Source organism: Panthera onca, chromosome E2 (genome assembly GCF_046562875.1).
Source record: "Panthera onca isolate mPanOnc1 chromosome E2, mPanOnc1 haplotype 2, whole genome shotgun sequence".
NCBI classification, from domain to species: domain Eukaryota; kingdom Metazoa; phylum Chordata; class Mammalia; order Carnivora; family Felidae; genus Panthera; species Panthera onca.
In genome coordinates, this window is record NC_138353.1 from 43197384 (window position 1) to 43212192 (window position 14809).

The following is a 14809-nucleotide window of genomic DNA, read 5'->3' on the forward strand; positions in this document are numbered from 1 at the left end:
TTGCAGGTGGCTGGGCATTTTGATTACTAATTTCCTTCCTGATTCTGAACAAGCACATGAAATGAACAGAAATACCAAAGAAAGTGCTTAGAGCTACTTGGATGAAATACAGCAAAGGAAGTTCTGCAAAACAGAGAACTGGATCAAACCAGCTCATGTTGCTTCAGTCACCAAATATCAGGGGGTTCTTGTATTTTTTTTAAAAAAATTTTTCATTGTATTTATTTTAGAGAGAGAGAAAGCACACACACACATGGGTAGGGGAGGGGCAGAGGGAGAGGGAGAGAGAATTCCAAGCAGGTTCCACGCTCAGCGCGGAGCCTGAAGCGGGGCTCAATCCCACAACCATGGGATCATGGCCTGAGCCGAAATCAATAGTCAGACACTCAACTGACTGAGCCACCCAGGCACCCCAAACATTATGGGATTCTAAGTCCACAATAGCAAAGGAACATTCCAGATATGCTACGGTTAGCGTGAGGGATAGGACTCAAGGGAGAATTTTTTATTGTGTATCTCAGTGGATCTGGCAGTTCCCCACCCCCACTGCCTTAAAGGGTAGCTGCCCCCTTAAGGCCTGCCAGAGTGACCCTAGGACCACAGGTCCAGTATGCCTCCTGGGGCAGCATCTGGGGACTGTTCCTTCCTGCCAGTCTTTGGCATTGGTCCTTGGGCCAACAGGCCCTGTCTTGCCTGTGATCTGTTAACGTGCCTTGTCAGCCCAGCCTCTTCGTCTCATGTCTTCTGGAGCGGTTTGCCAGAGAATGTCCCTGAAAGGCCTCCTTGACTGGTTCTTTCAGTCTCGCTCTCTGCTGCCCCCACTTGTCTAGAACCAAGACTGGCACCAGCTGCGTGGGTGTCCTCTCTGCTCTTCTGGCAGTCAGTTCTTAGAAGAGAGCTGTTGGGATCACCTTCCCTCCAGCTTGTCTAGACTGAAATTTAAAAAAAAAAAAAAAAGTTTTTTAAAAATTATTAGTTTGAAGTAATCTCTACATCCAACGTGGGGCTCAAACTCATGACCCTGAGATCAAGAGTTGGATGCTGTATGACTGAGACAGCCTGGCACCCCTGGCCTGAAATTTTCGATAAGGGAAGAAGATAGCAATGCCACAGACATTCACTGTCATCTGCATGTCTCTTGATCTCTGATTCATACGTGACCTGGCCTTGACACTTCTCTGACACTTTCCTGTATAACTTCTTGATCTTTCTTTGAAGTCCTTTGCAATTACTGTGCAAATTAACACTTTATAATGTGTTGAATATGTTGTTTTTTCCTTTGCCATTTCACTTCTGTATATCTGACTCACCTAAAGAGAGGCATATGAGGACAGGGCCCAGGACCTGTAAAACCTTCCTTGCTCTCTCGCTCAGTAGATCCTGGAACAGCACTCAGGGAACATTGCTTTCACGCAGGAATGAAGCTGTCAGCCATGTGTTCTCAACCAGGACTAGGCCTCAGAATCCTTTGGAGGAGGGAGTATGTTAAGCTGAAACTTTTTTATTTTTATTTAAAAAAAAATTTTTTTTTAACATTTATTTATTTTTGAGACAGAGAGAGACAGAGCATGAACGGGGGAGGGTCAGAGAGAGGGAGACACAGAATCCAAAACAGGCTCCAGGCTCTGAGCTGTCAGCACAGAGCCTGACGCGGGGCTCGAACTCACGGACCGTGAGATCATGACCTGAGCCGAAGTCGGCCGCCTAACCGACTGAGCCACCCAGGCGCCCCAAGCTGAAACTTTTTTAAAAATTGAAAAGATTTTCTAGTTTTACCAAGAAATTGACATACATCACTGTATGCGCCTAATGCACAGGTCTGTAACAGAGTTAATTAGTATGAGCAGTTGTGGGGCGCCTGGGTGGCGCAGTCGGTTAAGCGTCCGACTTCAGCCAGGTCACGATCTCGCGGTCCGTGAGTTCGAGCCCCGCGTCAGGCTCTGGGCTGATGGCTCGGAGCCTGGAGCCTGTTTCCGATTCTGTGTCTCCCTCTCTCTCTGCCCCTCCCCCGTTCATGCTCTGTCTCTCTCTGTCCCAAAAATAAATAAAAAAAAAACGTTGAAAAAAAAAAAAATAGTATGAGCAGTCGTGGTGGTTTTTCCAGAAGTGTTTGTGTTTTCCTCTCTGCAGATCCTCAGCACTCTTGTTAAAGGGACTCGCAGACCTGTGACCTGCAAGATTCGCATCCTGCCCTCGGTAAGGATGACGTGTTACATTTCAAGGTCCATTTTTTCAAAGGATGTTGTTTTGGGAGGAGGTGAATGGTTCTCGAGGACAGTTGACTTAGGTTGGAGGAGGGAGTGGGGCTGAGCTCACTTTTGGAGCTGGCAGCTATTCGCTGGGTAGCTTGTCTAACCACCCTGGACTGTCCTCTTCCCCAGCTGGAAGATACCCTGAGCCTTGTGAAGCGGATAGAAAGGACTGGCATTGCTGCCGTTGCAGTTCATGGGAGGTGAGTGGTTCCCTATCTAGTGACTGACTTGCAGTCCTCAACCATCGTAACAATCCTTTGTCAGACCCTAGGTGACAGCCAACTTTTTCTCTACATATGCAGCCTGCCTCTGCCTAGCTCTTTGACATCTTTTGAGTCCTGAGGGCAGCTAAACCCTTCATGGGTGGGCATTTTTCTTTGTTTCATTCACTGAACACCTACTGGTGGTAGACACTACACTGAGTTTAGAGACAGAGAAGGAGAGGAAGATTGAGTTTAAAGACACAAGAGGAAGGGGAAACGCCTCTACCCTCAGGATGTGTAAATGGTAGAGATTGAGTGATAGGTTCACAGTTGTACTGTGCAGCCAGGAAGTGGTGGAATTAGAACTCTGACTCTGAATCTCATTTGCTTTCCACTACATTGAGCAATAGCTTCTCCCCCAAATGACCCCATGCAGATGGCTCTGCTTTTAATGGCATTGTCTCTTTTGTCTGCCCTTCTTGGACTGCCAGCTGTCACAGTGACTACTTTATTTTTTTTTATTTATTTTTTTTTATTTTTATTTTTTTTTTTTTAAATTTTTTTTTTTCAACGTTTTTTTATTTATTTTTGGGACAGAGAGAGACAGAGCATGAACGGGGGAGGGGCAGAGAGAGAGGGAGACACAGAATCGGAAACAGGCTCCAGGCTCCGAGCCATCAGCCCAGAGCCTGACGCGGGGCTCGAACTCACGGACCGCGAGATCGTGACCTGGCTGAAGTCGGACGCTTAACCGACTGCGCCACCCAGGCGCCCCAACAGTGACTACTTTAAACAGCTCTCGTATCTGTAGCTAATATGCTGTCTTCTGGGAGCTGAGGTGTTGCTAAAGGCTACTTTTGGTTTCCCAGTTAGACTTGTTCCGTGTGTCCATGATGTACATTTTTTTTTGGTAAAGTTTACTTATTTTGAGTCAGGGAGAGCACATAAAAGAATGCGAGTGAGAGAAGGGCAGAGAGAGGGAGAGAAAGAATCCCAAGCAGGCTCTGTGCCGTCAATGCAGAGCCTGATGAACCGTGAGATCATGACCTGAGGTGAAATCAAGAGTTGGACACTTAACCGGCTGAGCCACCCAGGCACCCCTATGATGTAGTTTTGTACAGAATCCCAGGTCAACAGACTTTGGCCAGAGTGACCTCTCTTCTCTGAGTGATGTTCCTTTTGGGTTCAGGGTTCTTATAGGAACAGCCCACTTTTTGCTGGATGTGTCTATGACAGGATTTTCAGAGAAAATGTTAACTCCCAACATGTGTAAGAGAAAAGGAGAGCTGTGTGGGCTGAAGCCAGTAGGGGGCAGGGAAAGGCTACACACGTGTACATGCAAGCTCCTCCCTGTGGCAGCAGGCTCTAGGCTCAGACTGCCTGGTTTGGGCTCCCATTTCTGCTGCTTGTTGGCTGTATGTCCTTGGATAAATCACTTAACCTCTCTGAGTACCACATTTTTCATTTGGAAATTAAGATAGTTTCTGCTTTATAAGGTTGTCTTGAGGCTTTTATGAGGTTGTGAATATATAGCCTTGGCACAGTGCCTGGCATATGGTGTTCTCTGAATAAATACAGCTATTCCTTTTTACCAGTAGTTGGAAACACCAGGAAGACAGATTCGGGTGAGTTTAAAGAGGGGCTTTCTGGCCATCAAAGCTGTTGAGGATGGGTTCTGGGCTGAAACGGGCTGCTGGGGTGTGGGGAGGTAGAGGTGAGGATGGGTTGACAGGGCCTTCTGAGGCTTTTGTTGAGCCTCCTGACCCTTTTGTTGAGGAGCATACCAGAGGAGATGCACGCAGACAAGACCTGAGCAAGGGCTGTCTGGTTGACCATCTCTCTTGCTTGTTCCTGAGCATAGCTTAGATCAGGCTTCACTTCAGCATCTCTAAGACTCATTCACTCATACACAAGAACCTCTTGCAGTTGACCTTGGAAGGAGAGGGCTTAGGTTGTGGTCCTACCTCTCCAGGGCTTGTTGTGACAGCCATGATCTGTGGCCTGTCCTGCCTGCTGGGTCTGCCCTGTGCCAGGTGCCTCTCCCCAGGATCAGCTGCCCAACTCAGCCTCAGCATAGGCAGCTGTGTGGGAGTGGCCAGTCTGAGGGCAGCAGCTGTTCCCAGTCTCGTGGGGAGGGCAGCACCGGGACAGTAGGGGCAGCATTCTTATAGCACTGTCCCTCATCTCTGGCACAGGTGAAGGGAAGCCAAGGAAAGGCAGTGTGACCTCGGGAGCCAGGCCACCCACACCAGCCCTGTGCAGCCACGCCTCACCTGCAGGCCTGCAAGGGCTGGACTTGCCTTCTCAGCAGGGACTTCTGCTGCTCCTGCCCCTTACAACAGAGGTCATGGAGAGCCATCCTCTGCAGCCCAGAACCCTGTCCTTCATGGCCACATGGCCTTCCTGAGGTTCAGTAGGGAGGATGGTAGGGTTTGGCTAAGGTAAACCTTAGTTTGAACTGTGATATGGCCTCAGCCCTCAGCCCATCCTTTTTTCTTTATCTCCAAGAAAGCGGGAAGAAAGACCTCAGCACCCTGTAAGCTGTGAAGCCATCAGAGCCATTGCTGAAACCCTCTCCATTCCTGTCATAGCCAAGTAAGCCTCTCTTCTTCATCGTTTACTTTTTTGTGCTCCACCTCACTCAGAGAAGTTTGAGCTGGCATACAAAAAATGGAATGAGCTAGCATTAAAAAATGACCTAAGGGAAAAGGAGAAAAGGGTAGTACAAAAAAATGAGGTTGGACATGAAGCTGAAAAGTACCTATTGTGTCCACTAGCCTCTGGTGAGTGGCCGATGTAGGTGTGCAGTAGGCAGGGTCCCAGGGCATTTTGATAGAGGGGTTGAGGGTAGGAGTGTTCAGGAGACAGGGAGAGCAAGAAAGCGGCCTCTGAAGCAGACCCAAGGCAAAAGTGATGTCACACCCAGAGTTAGGTGTGCAGGGTGTAGGGTGAGTAGTCCCAAGCCAGAGCATACAGACGTATGGCTCAGGGGGCATAAGGCAGGTCACAGTCCAAAGCCCAGACAAGCATTCTGGGCAGCCATAGGACCAGGGGATGAGACTGACAGTTCTGAGGTACCAGTGACCAGCCCAGAGGCTTAGCAGTAAGACAGTGTCCAGTTGTCATTGGGGCGCTGGCCATGTGGGCCAGTCCAGTGCAGCCTTGTACCTTAGGATGGCATAGAGCCTGATGGCAAGATGGGAACAGAAATTCTAAAGCCCCGAAGTCCTGACAAAGGGCATGCCTGCCTGGTAGGAAGGAGGGAGCGAGTTAAGGTTGGGGGTGGTAGCCAGGCTTGGTTGTTCCCAGGCCAGGAGTTTTAGGGCTGGCATGGAGAGGGTAGGATACTCAAGACCCTGGATCCTGTTGCTGCTGCTGCCACCTGAGGGTCTTCCCCACCATACATATAAGGCTGTGCCTGGATTGAGGCTGCCACCTGGCCCCCAATGGAACAGATGCAAATGGAGCAGTTTCCAAGGGGGCCCTTGGGGCCTCGGGGTGGCAGGAAGGGAAATTGCAACCAAACTGGGCCTCCTTCCTTCCTCTCATGATCACCACTGTGTCTGTGGTTTTTGACCCATCTGTTAGTAGGTATATAGGTGCTCCAGGCTGGGGATCTTTCTGTGATCCCAGCATCCACTTAACAGACCTATGTCTTCAGATTTGGGCTGGCTTTAGCCACTGTTTAGGATGAGGAGGAGGGAAGGAAGGTAAAATCTCTGAGACACCTGTTAAGTGCCAGGCCTGGTTCAGGCTGTTTCACTGTGTTATCTCACTTGGTGTTTCTGACCCCATAGTGGGGTGTGTGTTATAACCTCCAGTCTCCCAAAGTACTCACAGCTGAAGGATTTGGTCAAAGCCACAAGGTTAATGAGTAGCAGATCTGGGAGTTGCTTTTTTCTGAAGATGCTAGTATGAGGATACCCCTCACTCCCCTGTTGCCTTTCAGCGGAGGATCTCATGACCACATCCAAGAATATTTGGACATAGAGGACTTTCGACAAGCCACAGCAGCCTCTTCTGTGATGGTGGCCCGAGCCGCCATGTGGAACCCATCCATCTTCCTCAAGGAGGGTCTGCGACCCCTGGAGGAGGTCATGCAGAAGTACATCCGATATGTACGTCTATGCACTTTTTCAAAAGAAACATTTTTCACTGTCTGCCACATTCCTGCAGAAGGTGCCTTGGGTGAGCCCCCAGCCCCCAGCAGCCATTGTTGTCCCTCTCCTTCTCTTTGTAGTTCTTATAATGTAGCATTGGGTCTCCCTGGTTTCAATGTGAAGAGAGGATGCTGGGGCAACCCCTACCATCACCTCCTTCTAAAGCTTTCTAGGCAATGAGGTCCTATCAAGGACCCTGGGATTCAGGATGCTGCTAAGGCCCCAAACATGTGAATCTTTCTCTCTCACATCCTCCACACACATATACACGCATGCACAACGACAATGGGATCTGTGTCACTGAAGACACTCATGCCAGTGGTTGGTGCCTGAACAGCTACAGCTAAGAAAAGCCATTGTAACTATTGTTGAGGATAGATTATCTGCATAGAGACTTTGCATCTTGTCATGCGTCAGAATCACTTCTAAAACTATTCTCTTGCTGGGGTGCCTGGCTGGCTCAGTTGGTGGAGCATGTGGCTGGTGATCTTGAGGTCGTGAGTTCAAGCCCCACACTGGGTGTAGAGTTGACTTATTTGAAATAAAATAAAACTCTTCTCTTGCTCATTCCCAGAACGCTTTAACCTCTGACTTAGGGAATAGCCTAACTTTAACCCTCTCCTTAGGGACTAGCTTTTTCCTCTCACTGAGAGCTTGATTGTAGTGCCAGAAACATTTCCCTCTAAAGGAATTTTAAAAAATTCTTTATAATTTTTTTTTTTTTTTTTTTTTTTTTTTTTACTTTTGAGAGAGAGAGCATGAGCAGGGGAGGGGCAGAGAGAGAGGGAGACACAGAATCCAAAGCAGACTCCAGGTCCTGAGCTGTCAGCACAGAGACCAACGTGGGCTTTGAACTCATGAACCACAAGATCATGACCTGAGCCTAAGTCAGATGCTCAACCGACTGAGCCATCCAGATGCCCCATCCCTCTAAAGGAATTTCTTGACCAGTTCACCTGCCCTGTCCCTTTGGTACAATCCTGGAATTGTGTGAGTCTCTGTGATTAGCTGTACATGTCTGCAGGCAGAGAGACAGTCGGAAGACTTCTAATTCATCAGTGCACTGGGCCTGAGCAGAGAGTCTAGCCCTCATCCTCTTCGATACTGGGAGTTGCACCCTCCTAGGAGGGTCAGGAGCTTCTCAGATCCTCAGACTGCCCATGCCCCCTTCAGGCCATGGCCATGCCTTTGGCTCTGTGGCTGCCATGGCATGTGGGTATCCCTGGGACTGTGCAAGCTGGGTATGGTAGGAGGCCCTGAGGCTTCTAACTGCCCAAAGATGGGCAGTTTCTGTCCCTAGAGCCTCCCCAGCTTGATACTACAGCCCTCATCCCCTGGGTTCCAGGTGTCCTGTTGGGCAGGTTTGTGACCACCAGGCCATCCAGTACCCTGAGTCAGCTAGAGACCTTGCCTTAGCCTAGGTCACCTATCTAGCTCTTCCACCTGAGTAGCAAGTCTGTAGCAGAGAAGATACATTCAGCTGTGCTGAGCTTGCTCACTGGGTAAAAGGTGATGTTGTCATTCTTGCTCAGTCCATCCTTTGGCAGCTTCTCAAGAGCTGTAGTCCTGAAGGAGGGGAGTGGCTTTCAAGCTTAGGCAGGGCTGCTGCTGGTCTAGTCAGGTGCCTTCTGACAAGCTGGATCAAGGCCTTGCCACCGGCTGGGGCTTTACCAACGTATGTCTGCTTTGTCCTCAGCATGTCACGGTACCTTCCAGGTTACTGAAGATACAGGCCTAGGTGGAGAGATTAGAAGAGTGTAGGGGGCAAAGGGTGGGAGGATGTTCTAGAGACTGGGGCACCCTCCACTCACTGCTTTTCTGTCTGCCCAGCTAGGCAGGCTTCTACTGGGTATCCCTGTGCAGTCAGCTTGCTTCCCGAGGCTGCATTTCTCAGTCTGTGGAGTAGGGGTAACAACTGCACCTCACGCTTGTGAAGCTCAGTGAAGTGACAAGTAACATGTGAACACGACTGGCACATTGTGCTGTGCCTTACCCATGGCTGGGGAGATTGGAGACAGGCTGTTGTCCCATCCAAGTACTAACCAGGCCTGACCCTGCTTAGCTTCCGAGATCAGATGAGATCGGGCGCGTTCAGGGTGGTATGCCCGTAGACTGGAGACAGGCTGTTCTACACTGTGTTTAGAAATGGAAGAATCTCACCCCTGTCCTGGTGCTGTTCCTGTCGCACCAGATTTTGACTTGCTCCTCCTCCCTGCCCTGGAATGGCAGCAGGTCCTCTGTGGTAGCCTATGGTGGCTGAAGCAGGAAGGGGTCCCCACACATCTGGACTTCTGTCAGGCTGTTCAGTAGAATATGCTCCTGACCCTCAGCTATGACTCTTGAGCGTTGTGCCACTAACAGGAGGAGTAAATGGCCAGGATGGAGGTGGCTTTTCTTATGAGGTCACACTACCTCATCTGCAAGCATACCTCTGATGCCCTCTTGGAGGCCCTTTCCCTGCCATAGCTCAGGCCTCAGAACCTGTCTGGGCAGCAAGTAGGCTCATGTTGGTTCTTTCCTCAGGCTGTGCAGTATGAAAACCACTACACCAACACCAAGTATTGCTTGTGCCAGATGCTACGAGAACAGTTGGAGTCGCCCCAGGGAAGGTTGCTCCATGCCGCCCAGTCTTCTCAGGAAATTTGGTGAGAGAGGCAATGGCCGCCCATAATTACTTGCAGACGTTGCCCAGACTTGACTATGAGCCCTAGTTGACTATCAGGGGACCAGGGATACAGCTTCTGGAGGTGGATGTACTGGAGTGGGGTGGTGATGCAGTTTTGCCTCACAGAATAGGATACTTAAGAAACCTTTGGAAATTTCCATCTCTGGACTGATCTCACAGCAGAATTTTGGGAACTAGAGTGCCAGTAGGTTGGAGGAATCTGGGGACTGGGCTTGGGAATTCCTGGGGAGGAAGGGACTTTCCCAGTAACAGATCTGTCACACACCAGGCCATCAAGACCCAATGGTCAGAATTGAGCCCCTGGCCTGAGCCTGTGCCCACACCCCATCACTTTGCAGTCTGGGAGGCTACCCCATGGTCCTCTACATTTGATATAGCTCCAGTTCAGGTGGTTGACCTTTGGGGCCCCTCACAACGTGGCCTAGTACCTGTTCCTTTGGCTCCATATTTACCTATTTCCCTAGGCCCACACCTGTACTCAAACTGGGTCTTCTGCCTGAATGCTCTCTCCTCCTCATGTTGGCTGTCTGCTTCTTCCTTCCTCAAAGAAACTTTTCTTTTTTAATTAAAAAAATTTTTTTAACGTTTATTATTTTTGAGAAAGAGAGACAGAGCATGAGCAGGGGAGGAGCAGAGAGAGAGGGAGACACAGAATCTGAAGCAGGCTCCAGGCTTCAAGCTGTCAGCACGGAGCCCGATGTGTGGCTTGAACCCATGAAGTGTGAGATCATGACCTGAGCTGAAAGTCGGACACTTAACTGACTGAGCCACCCAGGTGCCCCATCAAAGAAACTTTTCTAAACCATGCTTGTGCCCAGGCACCCATCCTCACAAATACCCTCTGGTCCTCAAGATGCTTCCTAGCAGGGAAAAGAGTTGCCAGAAGGGTCTTCCCAACCCTGTGCTTGTGGTGTTGGTTCAGTCCCTATCCCACATAGCTTAACCAGGGTTGACTCAGGTGTCTAATGAGCTCAAGAGAAAGAGTATAATTTTGTAGCTCTTGATGGTACCTCAGTTTAGTCTAGGCCTAACTGCTTGTGGCCGGGGCAGGAAGTGGGGAACCACTTAGTGGTCGTGGCCTCTGTCTCTTTCTCCCTTGGGTCCACATGAGGATGAGGCTGTGCATAAGCCAGGCGCTTGTTCAGTGTAGGTCAGTTCACTCACTGTTGGCTAGGGTCACTTGCATGTGTTTTCTTCTTTGGAAGAGAGGCTGGGCTTAGGTGGTAGAGGTGACCTTTACAGCCTTTTCCACCCACCCCAGCTTGTCTTCCAGTGTCCACCCCCAGAGGCTCACATTCACTCTTTGCCAGTCCAGGCTGATCCCAGGGGTAGGTAGGAGGCACCCCCTGATGGCTAGATCTCAGTGGTGTTTTCATATATATGTGGGGCGGCGGTGGGGAGGAGGGGCATTTCTCAATGGCAAGGCCCTGGGCTCCTGCAGTAGTTTCCTAGATGTTGATTCCACTAAAGGATTTACACTGCGTTGCTTATCCCTCCACAGTGAGGCCTTTGGCCTTGGTGCCTTTTACGAGGAGATGACACAAGAGCTGAATGCCCGGCGGGCTGAGTTCTTAGCCAGGACCCCAGAGGCAGCGGGGGAACCAGCTGAAGACACCTCTGGTATCATTAAGATGGCTGTCAAGTTTGACCGGTAGGTCCGCAGCTTGGCCTCAGCTTGGCTGGGGCCAGTGCCCTCAGCTGGCTGCTGTACATGGTTAATGCTAAGCTTAGGGACTACAAGTCTTCTGGGTTTGGATACTCGTTCTCATTTTTCAGTGTCCCAGAGATGGCATTTTGAGGAACACGGCCCCTGAAAAAGCCCAGGCAGCACTGTCAGGGGTGTGCATGTTGTCTCAAGTGTGACTAAACACCTTTTCTTTGATCCACCCCCTCCTACAACTTGGGATGGAGAACTTGTCTCCTGTTCTTGAAAGCCTATGCTATTCCCCTGGCCCTGAGCATCTAGCTGCCTCCAAGGCAGTGGTACCCTCGCCCTCATCTGGCTGTGCAACCCCTGCCCATACCTACTGCCCCATACTCACTGCCCCATACCAGCCCTGTGGTTCCCTCTTTAGGCAGAAGTAGCCTCAAGATGACTATTCCTTCAGAGTGTGACTCAGCTTGGAGTAAGGTCCTCATCCTTGTCTTCTGCCATCTGGGATCTGAGCCTTTCTCAGGTCCCCGGGCCTATACTGGGAGCCAGTCTTGTCTGGCAAGGGCTTGGGAGGACGGAGTGTGGGCATAGTTGGTCAGTCATATCTGGAGAGAGCTCCTGGTGGGAAGTTGGAACATAGTGCCTCCCACTCTGTCACCCTATCACCGACTGGCTCTGACTCTGGAAATAAGAGTACACTGTGTCCAAGGCAGAAACAGATCATCTTGATACTCAGGGGACATGATAAGGGTGGGTAGTAAGCTAGATCCGAGACCGCTGTGTGGCCATCTATATTCCCAACCACCACCCACTCCCTCCTGTCTTGTTTTTTGTTTTTGTTTTTTTTTTAATTTTTTTTTTTAACGTTTTATTTATTTTTGAGACAGAGAGAGACCGAGCATGAACGGGGGAGGGGCAGAGAGAGAGGGAGACAGAATCGGAAGCAGGCTCCAGGCTCTGAGCCATCAGCCCAGAGCCCGACACGGGGCTCGAACTCACGGACTGCGAGATTGTGACCTGAGCTGAAGTCGGCCGCTTAACCGACTGAGCCACCCAGGCGCCCCAGTCCTCCTGTCTTGTTTTAAGAGGCAAACTGGACTTTCCTTTTTGGCTTTTGAAGGCTGTTTTCCAGGCTAGAGTTCAGAGTGCCGGGATTTCACATCCTATCGCAATTCCTCAAGCATGCTGAAGCCCATCTTCCTTTTAGGCAGAACCCAGGCCCCACCCCACTGGTGGAACAGAAATGGGAGCTCAGGGGAATAAGTACAGAAGTCTTGAGGCAGAAGCCTGATGGTGATGGTGGGTGAGCCCTGACTCCTTCCTCTCCTTTCCCCAGGAGAGCATACTCACCCCAGATCACCCCCAAGATGTGCCTGCTGGAGTGGTGCCGGAGGGAGAAGTTGGCGCAGCCTGTGTATGACACGGTGAGGTCCTGCACCTGGCCCTAGAGTGCTCCCACGGCCGATGTCATCACCCCCAACACACTCATAGCCTGTACCCTGAACTCAAGACTACTTGGCTGGAGCCTGGCTTTGTCTTCCGTGGGCTTGCAATATGTGATGGTTGCTGGTGGCCGGACCAGTTGCTGATATGATAGCCCCTTCTCTGTGTCAGTGGGCCTGTTGTCTAATTCTGGCCACTTTCATAACACTGAACTTGAGGCCTATGTAAGGGGTTGCTTGGGCCAGTCCCTGCCAGTGGTGTTGCTTAGACAAGGGAGACTTCTCTGGAAAGGGCCTATTGGCTTACTTAGGAAGAATGCTCAAACCTAAAAGTTAGACATGTTTTTGGACCAGGCCTTAGCCACTGGGGCACAGAATTGGGCCCCAGACTTGAGGCCCCTTGGTGGAAACTTTAAGACAGTCTTGCTTCACCTCCTCTGGTCCCCATGGCCATGTCTTATTTAAGCTGCACTGTCTCTTCTGGACTGACCTTCTGACCTCTAAACTTGTACCTTCTGGGACTTGTGTCCCCCTCTCCCAGAGTGAGTTTTCCAAAGCGAATCTGACTTCTGCCTCCCTGCTCAAGTCCTCATCCTCTCCCCAGTGCCTTTGGGGTCAAGCTCCAGAACCTCAACACAGAGCACAGGGCCCCCCACATGCCTTTCTGCTTCATGTCTCATCCACTCTGCTCTCTGTCCAGCCACATCATCTGGTCACTCTGCCAAGTGTACCTTCTCTGCCACATCCTTGCCCCCTCTTACCCCTTTGCCATCTGTTGAACTCCTCCTCATTTTGGGTGACCTAGCCCATCCAGATGTCAGTAGAAGCAGGATCCATAGTCACGAGCAGCTAAGGGCTCTGATGGCCCTTTGCTTAGGTCCCTGATTGAACTCCTGAAATACTGGAATGTCGTTACCTGTTTGTGTATCTGTCTTTCTTCCCTGGCAGATGCCCAGGCACTTCTGCTAGGGAGGAGCATGTGATACAAGTAGCCTTCATTTAACTTAGGTGGGAAGTACTTCCTTTATCTGCCTTCCTTGTGATCCTGGCAGGTGAGCCCCAGGGCTCATTCCTCTTGTCCCCATGTAGCCATCCCTGTTGCCTTTGCTCTCTTTGCACCAGGTTCAGCGCCCCCTGGATCGCCTCTTCTGCTCTGTTGTGACTGTTGCTGAGCAAAAGTACCAGTCCACCTTGTGGTGAGTTTCCTCATCAGTGGGCTTGGGGCTTGGGATGAGGGGCCTGTACCCAACACTGATGTAAGAGGGTTTGGGGAGGATGGTGTACCTGGGCAGTGGCATCCCTGGGTAATGACCCCTTCCTCAGTTTTGTCAGAATCTTTGTCAAGGGTGTGTAGAGTCAGGCCTTTCCAGCCTCTAGTCCTGGAGCCAGCCTGCCTGTCTACCTGCCTTATTGTCCCATACCTCATCTGCCCAGGGACAAGTCTAAGAAATTGGCAGAGCAGGCTGCAGCCATCGTCTGTCTGCGGAGCCGGGGCCTCCCTGAAGGTCGGCTGGGTGAAGAGAGCCCCTCCTTGCACAAGCGCAAGCGGGAAGCCCCTGACCAAGATCCTGGGGGTCCCAGAGCTCAGGAGTCAGCAGTGCCTGGGAAGCTGTGCAAGAAGCCCTTTGTGGCCTTGGGAAGTGGTGAAGAGAGCCCCCTGGAAGGCTGGTGACCATGGTCCCTACCTTGGCCATCCTCCCTAGGGGCCTGGCCGTAAGTTGGCTGTGGGTGCAAAGCATGAACCTGATGCCATTGGACAAATTGCTGACTGTTCCTGGCAGGAGTTAAGAGGTCCTGGCCTGGTCCATCAGCCTGAACCAAAGGGTTCCTAGGGTGCACATCTTCCTTGGTGGATCTGAGTAACAGGGCCAAGTTCCTAGTGACCTCAGTATTTTCTTTGAAAACAGGAACTTTTTGGGTGGCACCTCCTCAACTTGACATTGGTACAGTGCAATAAAGACACCTCTACCCTTACCCATGGCTACTTGCTTCAGCCCTGGGCATTGTCACACACAGACTCATGACCTGGCATAATTATTTCACTCCCACCCTCTGTGCAGAGCTAGAGCTTCCAACAGCATATCCCCTACCCATCCTTATGGATCTGGTTGGAAGTAGGGGGTTGGGTGTATCCTTTAATGCTCATTGGACTTGGGCCGAGCCAGAAAGGCCCAAGAAGCCCATTCTACTGATGGCAAACCTGAGGTACTGCCCATCAACTGACTTTCTTGACGACAGGTGCTATAGAATCTGGGGAACAGCTAGGGTATCTGGTACCCTAGTGAGGGACCAGCTCAGATACGTTGGGCAAGTCCTGGGTCTGACCCCCAGCTGGCTGGAGTTCAGACCTGCTGAGGTGTCTGCTCTGGGTAGGGGACACTGAGAACACAGGTTGCTGATGCCAGCAGTTTG

The 14809-nt window shown here is 50.8% G+C and overlaps 1 protein-coding gene and 1 long non-coding RNA gene across 6 annotated transcripts in view; one reads left to right on the forward strand and one right to left on the reverse strand.

Annotated features, from left to right (window-relative positions):
- Nucleotides 1-14371, forward strand: part of DUS2 (dihydrouridine synthase 2) — a 52941-nt gene extending 38570 nt beyond the window's left edge. For all 5 annotated transcript variants that reach the window (XM_078438905.1, XM_078438904.1, XM_078438907.1 and 2 more), the window contains 9 exons: nucleotides 2131-2196; nucleotides 2382-2452; nucleotides 4964-5050; nucleotides 6405-6573; nucleotides 9139-9260; nucleotides 10803-10952; nucleotides 12292-12379; nucleotides 13520-13593; nucleotides 13832-14371. In XM_078438905.1, the coding sequence (XP_078295031.1) occupies nucleotides 2131-2196; nucleotides 2382-2452; nucleotides 4964-5050; nucleotides 6405-6573; nucleotides 9139-9260; nucleotides 10803-10952; nucleotides 12292-12379; nucleotides 13520-13593; nucleotides 13832-14069 (1065 nt within the window). In that variant the 3' untranslated portion in view covers nucleotides 14070-14371. The remainder of the gene's footprint in view (nucleotides 1-2130; nucleotides 2197-2381; nucleotides 2453-4963; nucleotides 5051-6404; nucleotides 6574-9138; nucleotides 9261-10802; nucleotides 10953-12291; nucleotides 12380-13519; nucleotides 13594-13831) is intronic.
- On the reverse strand, nucleotides 490-9132 carry LOC144614622 (uncharacterized). The gene is made up of 3 exons (XR_013552508.1): nucleotides 8776-9132; nucleotides 8115-8349; nucleotides 490-932 (listed from the first exon to the last, which is right to left on the reverse strand). It is a non-coding gene; the product is annotated as an uncharacterized LOC144614622 (long non-coding RNA).
- Nucleotides 14372-14809: the final 438 nt, after the last annotated feature.